The 8,581-nt window shown below is 19.8% G+C and overlaps 2 protein-coding genes across 2 annotated transcripts; one reads left to right on the top strand and one right to left on the bottom strand.

Annotated features, from left to right (window-relative positions):
- Nucleotides 1–23: 23 nt before the first annotated feature.
- PRSY57_0510500 (MORN repeat protein, putative) lies at nt 24–4,298 on the top strand (the record flags this gene model as incomplete). The annotated part of the gene is made up of 2 exons (XM_012906174.2): nt 24–73; nt 206–4,298. 2 exons carry the CDS (start codon nt 24–26, stop codon nt 4,296–4,298), a joined length of 4,143 nt encoding a protein of 1,380 aa, XP_012761628.2.
- A 420-nt stretch (nt 4,299–4,718) lies between these two features.
- PRSY57_0510400 (stearoyl-CoA desaturase, putative) lies at nt 4,719–7,734 on the bottom strand (the record flags this gene model as incomplete). Its single annotated transcript, XM_012906173.2, has 2 exons — nt 4,719–6,476; nt 6,643–7,734. The coding sequence occupies 2 exons, from the start codon at nt 7,732–7,734 to the stop codon at nt 4,719–4,721; spliced, it is 2,850 nt and encodes a 949-aa protein (XP_012761627.2).
- Nucleotides 7,735–8,581: the final 847 nt, after the last annotated feature.

The raw sequence follows: 8,581 nt of genomic DNA, 5'->3' as shown, positions 1-8,581 counted from the left end.
TTTTTTAAAGTTTTAAAGAATTTATGAAGAAAATCAAAGATAGTTTTCAATTGTTTTCATCAAAAAACAAAAGGTAACATATATGTATAAGAAAGTATGTAAATATATATATATATGTATTTTTTGTGTATTGGATATTCATGTATTATATGTGCTTTTATAAATATATATATATATTTTTTTTTTATCCTTTTAACAACTCTAGAGATAATGAGAAAAACCAAGACATAAGTAATAGATTATACAAAATTGGCAACGAAATTGAAGAAAAATTTGATGAAGATGTTGAAAATATAAGATTTAATGCAGATGATATATCCTATTATTTTGTGAAAAATACGGAATCATTAAATAAAGAATCATATAGAGAATGTGATAATAAAAAATCAGTTAATGAAATAAACATATATAAAAGATTACAAGATAAAAAGATCAAGACATTATTTGATACAAGTATATGTGGTCCATATATTTGTTGCATTTTTATTTTATCAAAAAAAGAAAATGTAAATATTGAATATATTTATCCACACATAGATATAAATGAAAAAAATATTATATTACAAATAGAAAATGAAATGAAAATTATTACACCATTTAATGTTTGGTATAGATATAAAGGAGAATGGAAAGAAGATATAGAAAATTTTCTTATAGAAAGGATATTTTTATTAAAAGAAATGAATACATGTACTAATGTATTATATAATTTGAATATTGAACCTACTAGTAATAATGAATATAATATTTTATATGGTATTAGTGGTAATAGATATTATTCCATTGTATTAGATTATTTAGAAGAAAATATATATAAAGAAATTATGATAATAAGTCAGATTCCATACTATAATTTCATATCGTGGAAATTTCTGACTGTTATGGAATCATTTTTAATAGATAAAGAATTTAAAAAATTAAAAAATTTTGTTGATTCTTTGAGTGAAGATAATAATATATTTGAAAAAATTACATTTGATGATTATTATTTGAATTTATCCAATAATATGGAACAATTAAAAAATATGAAATTAGAGAATATCTTAATATTTTTAAAAGCGTTATTATTAGAAAAAAAAATTGTTATTTCATGTTCAAAAAAAGAAATGGGTTGTAAATATGTTTTATTATTTTTGTCTTTTATTCCTGATATTATAAATTTGGGATTTAATATAAAAAATTATGAAGATAAATTTGAAGAATGGAAAAAATCAAAATTACCATTAATTTTATTTCATGAAACATATGTATTATTATTACATATAGATAATCTGAAATTATTTAATAATTATACATGTTCAAAAAATTATTTTATATCTACTACAATTCATAGTGATGTATATAAAGCTGTCCAAAATAATGCAGATCTTTTATATGACGTTGATAAAGATAACTTAGTTATAAACAATGATAATCTTATCGATGTATTGAAATTAACAAAATTTGAAAATAATCATTTAAATAAAATACATTCTGTATTTAAATCTTTCTTTAATTTCTCTTCATTATTATTTGAAAACATAAAACCAAATGAAACTTTAATAAATTTACAAAATATAAATTATTCCAATACAAATAATATTATATCGAATTTTAATAGGATAAATGAAAAATTGTTTTGTAACCAAAATGGTAATATTTCATTAATAAATAACTCCTATAATAATGATGATAAAAATAATGATGATGATGATAATAATGATAATAATAATGATGATGATAATAATAACAATGACCATGATGATGGTACTATTGTACTTACTAAAAGTGAGTGTGATTTTAAAACTATTAATATGAATGACTATAAAAAAAATGAAGATAAATCATTGAACAGTTTGGATAATTTGCCAAATGAAATAAGAGGAAAATATCAAATGGGAAAATTGAAAGAAGAAAAGGTACTAATTGGTACCACACGTGGTACAATTAATGAAAATAGTGGATTATATATGAATAAGTACATATCATATGGAAATAATATTAATAATAATGATAATAATAACAACAATAATAATAACAATAATAATGATATTATTATTAATAATAAACGTTATAGTGATAATTTCCATTTGAATGGAACATTTCCATCAAATGAAGGTAATTATGAAAATGTTGAACTTATCGATGATGAAGATGATATATACATTATAAATTTAAAAGATAATTATAGTGAAGAATTAAATTTTATAAAAGATATAGAAAGATTAGAAAGTAATTATAATAAAACAGAAAACATGAAAGGGTTAAAAAAAAATGATGAATTAGAAAAATTTGTTATCGATATAAGAAATCATTTTCATATTTATTTTAATGAACTATTTACTTTAAGTAAAGAATATTTTGAAGAAGGGATGAAAGAAAAAAAAAATGTGTATGAAGAAAATTATAATAATTTATTTATTGAAATATGGGAAGAAACTACAAACTTTCATTCTTTTATTGAAAAGGATTACAAAATAAATAAATTTTTAAAAATAGCAGAAGAAAATAATATTTTATTTGATAAAAGAAATTTAGAAAAGTATACATTTATAAATGATTTATTAATAATTGAAAAAGGAGAAAATTATAATGAAACAATAGAAAATTATAATAATTTAAAAGAAGTTTTAATAATATCTTTAAAAGGATATGTATATGAAGGTACATATTGTTTTTTAAAAAATTGTAAACAAGGATTAGGGAAATTTGTAAGTAATATATATGATATTACATTTCAAGGAGAATGGCATAATGATCAAATAAATGGTTCAGGTCATTTATATCATAAAAATTTTAAATATTTTGGAAAATTTAAAAATAATTTGTTTAGTGAAAACGGTATATTTGTTGACAATATGTTAAATCAATATGAAGGAGAATTTTTGAATGGTTATTTTAATGGTAATGGAAAACTTATATATAATAAAAACACTTATATAGGAATTTTTAAAAATAATAATTTAATTGGTCAAGGAAAAATATTATATAAAACTGGTTCTGTATATACTGGGGAAATAAAAAATTTCTTACCACATGGATATGGATTTTTATCATATGATGATTCAGCAATATTTGAAGGATATTTTATTGAAGGAAAAAAATGTGGTAATGGTTTCTTAACATTAAAATGTAATGATCCTTCTAATAATATATTTTCAATTGAAGGGAAATGGGAAAATGATGAACCTGTAATGAGAAAAAGTTTTCATATCGTTTTTCCAAACAAAGATAAATATATTGGGAAAATTTATATTCTCCCAAATTCTAAAAGAAATAATAAATACAAAAAATATATATCTGATGATACTATAGTTAATATAATACAGAAAAAATTATATGATGTTAACCAATTAATAGAAACCGTATTTAATTTTATGTATCACACTAATGTTAATAAAAAATTAGAACATATCACAACTAATATGATAACAGAAGAACAAAGAAAATATTATTTGAATGTTCCATATCCCATTGAAGATATAAGCAATGTTAATCCTACCCTTAACGATCAAAATGGAAATAACAAGAAAATTACAAGTAACCCTCAAAGTATTAGTAGTCATCAAAGTATTAATGACTATCAAAAAAATGATGATAATTATGAAATAAGGAATTCTTCTATATTGAATAGTATAGATAAGCGTGAAGATTATTCATCGTTTAAAAAAAAAGATAGTTTACCCATAATATTTTTAGAAGAAAAACAAACTTCCACTGAATTTAATGGAACCTATAAAGACAGTGATGATGATAGCGAAAATGCAGAAAATGAACAAAAGATATTTTTAAAAGAAAAACTTGAAACCTTTATAAATAATAAGAAGAAAAAAGTATTGAAAAATATTTTTGATATATTAGATAAAAATTGGTTAATAAACAATACTGAAAATAAACTGAACAAAAATAAAAATATTGTAGAATACCTACAACAAAAAAAGTTATTCATTATCCCTCATAGAAAAGGATTAAGTATATATAATAAAAAAAAAGAAAATTATAATGGTAAATTCTGTTTAGGAATGAAACATGGATATGGTATATATGTTTATGATCATATAAATAGATATGAAGGATATTGGTTTCGAGGAATGAAACATGGTTATGCTATTCTATATGAAGGAGATCATATATATTATGCTCATTTTAATTATGATAAATTAATTTCCAAAGAAATTATATTACTTAAAAATCTTGATAAATATAAACCTAAAAAAGAAACATCTAAACTTAAGGTATATAATAATCAGTTCTTAATAAACCAATCCTTTTTTAATTTCAAAGATTTTATATCTACGGTTGTATGTAATTATTTATAGAAGAGGTGGGTAAAAATAATAAAGAAAAATGATAAAATAAATTTCTTGTGAAAATAATTTAATAATGTTTTAAAAAGAGAAAAGGATTTTTTTTTTTTTTTTTTTTTTTTTTTTTAATAAATATGGAAACAATTTTATATTTAAAATTATAATTTCTTTTTCCAATATGTATTATAATTTATTTAAAAAATTATATACTTATCAAAAAATAGAAAAAAAGAAAGAAAGTCAAAAAATAATATATATATATATATATATATATATGTAAGAAAAAGTAAAATAATGAAATGTTTGTAGCATATAATATAAACACACTATAATATATATTATTGTCATCTCTTTTTCTTTTTTTTTTTGAATTCTTATAAATATATAAATATATATATATATATATATATATATGTGTAATAACTTTTTCCTTCATAAGAATTCCTTTAGTACGTCCATAAATTTGTCATTGCGTAGGAAATTATACTGATCTAAGGTTTTATCAAAATGTTTATATATTTCTTTAGTTCTGTAACTTGGTATGCTAGCATTAATGAATTCAACAACATGAGTATAACATAAGTGATGATGTATGAAATTTATAAATGAAAAAACCATTTTATATAACCTCTTTTTACTTTGATATATTGAATTATTTTTTTTCCATTGAAGTAATGATTGGAAAGCAACATAATTTAAAACACCAATATCCACTTCTTTAGTATTAATATCCATTTGTAAAAATGGAGGATTTTTTAATAAATATATATAAATTAATAACCATGCATTAAAAACAATATATGGTCCTAATAAAAATGTACAGAAATAAAAGTACCCAAATATATAATATGTCATTATATAGAATACTGAAAAAAAGGTAAATATTAAAGTATATATGTCAAAATATATTGGCCCCTTTAAAATTTTAACGAAATCTTCATTCAACGCTGTTAATACTGATTTTCTATTTTTATCTGAAGTATAAGGTAACAAAATAAATGATGAAATAATACTACCAAAGAAATGATTAAATAGTGGTTTTTTAAAAAGTAGCTCTCTTTTACATTCATAAACTAATGCATATAAACTTGCAAACATAGTTCCCATGGGTAGTGTATATAAAATAATATGAAAGAAAAAGGAAAGTGATATTGATATATATTTATTATTTTCTATATTAAATTTTTCTGATATTGTAGAAAACATCGTACCATTTCCATATTTATTATAACAGTAACATATGTGAATTAAAAATATAGTAATCATAATCACAATATCTCTTAAGAAATATAAAATGTACATAAAGGTTGAAATATTTAAATAATCATTACACAATGCTTTGAAAGAATTCATTAATTCTATAACATAACTTGTATCTTCTTTTTTCATTATTTCATTTTTAATGTTTTCACTTAATGCTTTATTTCTCTTTTCTAATTTTAATGTTTCTCTTAATCGTACTTCTTTACAAATATTCTTTGCACATTTTAAATCCCATACTAAACCTAAATAATAGAAAAAATTTATCAGATATTTCGTAGGGTTTATACTAAGAATATAAAAATTTTCATTCATAGCATAACAGTAAGGAAACACATGATGATAATTATGGCATCCTTCTCCAAGGGCTACTATTGATGTAAAAATATTATTGGTTGGTTTTATATCAATATTATAGGGTCTATGTCCAAAAGAATGTGATGCACTATTAATAGACCATGTAGCATGTAAAGTAATAATCCAACGAAGAGCTCCTAATATAAAAAATCCATCCCAAAAATTATTATACATAAAATATGAATATATACCAGGTATAATAAAACAAAAGAAAAAATTAAAATATGGATCTAATTTGTGTTGTAAGAGAAGATAAGGATTTTGTAATAAATCATCTACATAAACTTCTTTCTCTTTTTCTTTTACATATTTTGTTTTCTGATATAAAAGCCATCCAATGTGACTATAAAAGAAGCCATATCTTATATTATGAGGATCATATTTTGTATCACTGTATTTATGATGTAAACGATGATTTATGGCCCAAACTATTACACTCCCTTGATTAGCAAAACTATTCAAAATTAAAAATAAAACCTGTACAATGTGACCAGCTTTAAATGCTCTATGTGACCATAACCGATGAGCTCCAAATGTTATTCCGAAACCGTTTATGAGGTAAAATATTACGCACTAAAAAAAAATATATATATATATATATATATATATATATAAAGAAATACATGTATATAAATTGTATATAGGTGTATATGTACATAATCATATATACATATATATATATAGAGAGATTTTTTTTTTTATTGTTCATATATTTTATATAGATTTTATATGAGGTTACCTGAATTAATAATGACTTTCCATACTCGTGATAATATAATTTTATCATTCCAATTATTCCAAATACGTGGAAGAACAAAATAAAAGAAAATAAAGATGATCTAAACTGCTTATGATATGTGTATATATACTTAACAAATAGGACATATGCATAATATACATGAAATACAATAGAGTATACTGCAAAGTTACGTAAGAAATGTGTATTTTGTGATATATTGTACAGAATATTTGTAAAAAATAAACTTATAGAAAACATATATACGATGTCTAATATATGTATCATTCTTTTGAATAAATTTATATTCATATTATTTATCCAGAAATTACTAACAAAAGAAATGAGACATTTAACTAATTGTAAAGTTAAGAATATTTTTATAATAATCAAGTTCTGAATATAATTCCAAAAGAAATAAAAAAAATATATATAAAAGGTTTGTAAAAAGAAAACATAAATACCATATAAATTTATTTTGTCCTTTCTTTTATCTTTATTTTTTTTAGCATTAAGATTATTTTTCATTTTCATAATTTCTTCTTCTTCTTTTTCTTTTCTTTCTATTTCATCAATAATTTCTTTTTCTTTTAATATGCATTCATTTTCTTCTAATTTTTTTTTATTATTTAATATTTTTTTTGCAATTTTTTCTAAATGTTTTGATGTATCTCCAATTGCCTCATAATTTTTTTCTTCATTTTCATTTCTTAATTCATATTTATTAATTACTTTTTGCTCTACATTTGTTGATTTGTTATTGCTTTTTTTATTTTGTGATGTACTTACTTCTAAAAAGTTACTTAACTGTAAAATGTTGTATAAATAAAAAAAGTTAATACTTAAGGTCAGGTTCAAATCTAAATATTTTAAGCTTATTAAACATATTATTAGAACTATGGAACTTTTTACAATTCTTATAAAATTAAGAAACTTAAATGAAAAATAATTCTTTAATAAATAACATGAAATTAAAAAAATAAAATAGGTTAAATAGGTTACACCTATGTCTTTAATGTCTAAATAACTTTTGTTTAACGTGTGCAGTACACCTGCTAACGCTATATATACATAACTTAAGATCATTTCTATCATATTATTCTTATGTATTTTATAATTAATATAATGTTTTATATCTTAATATATTTAAAAGTTCCTTAAAAAAACATATTATATGGGTGTGTATGTATAATATATTATATATATATATATATTAATAACTTTAAAACAAATTAACAATAAAAGTATATAATTAATCTTTTTTTACAGAAATACTAAGTATATATGTTTTTTTTTTTTTTTTTTTGTTTTTTTTGTTTTTTTTGTTTTTTTTGTTTTTTTTATAGTTTTTTGTTTTTAAAATAAAGAAATGTTAATAATAATTAATTATCTCTTATGAAATACCAAACAAAATAAAACGATATAACAATTAAAACACAAAACAAAACAATTTTGTTTTATAATAATTATTATATTTATTTTATGCAACATTAATATTTATTTTATTTTTAATAAATAATATTTTCAATATATTTTAATTTAAAAAAAAAAAAAAAATTAAGTGGCTAAAATTAAATTAAATATTATATATATAACAATAATGTTGCATGGACTGGTTGTCTCGCATAGGGTGTTATTACTTTTATTTTTTTATTCTTTGCCTTATAAATATAAAAAAAAAAAAAAAAAAAAAAAGGAAAGTTATAAAAAGTAAGAAAATTATATCGATTCATTATATATATATATATATACATATATATATATTTTATATCTTTTTCAATGAAAAAGGCAAATTGCTTTAAAATCAAAATAGAAATCAAAAATATATTTGTATTTAATAGTATAACACCAAAATTTTCAACACATTTTTATGTATACTATATATCTTATTATTTTATTTGTATAATACCTTTTTTTTTTTTTTTTTTTTTTTTTTTTTTTT

The sequence above is a fragment of the Plasmodium reichenowi genome, chromosome 5, assembly GCF_001601855.1.
Source record: "Plasmodium reichenowi strain SY57 chromosome 5, whole genome shotgun sequence".
Taxonomy (NCBI): Eukaryota; Apicomplexa; class Aconoidasida; order Haemosporida; family Plasmodiidae; genus Plasmodium; species Plasmodium reichenowi.
The sequence above is the reverse complement of the archived record's forward strand: the minus strand, read 5'-3'. Positions and strand labels throughout refer to the sequence as shown.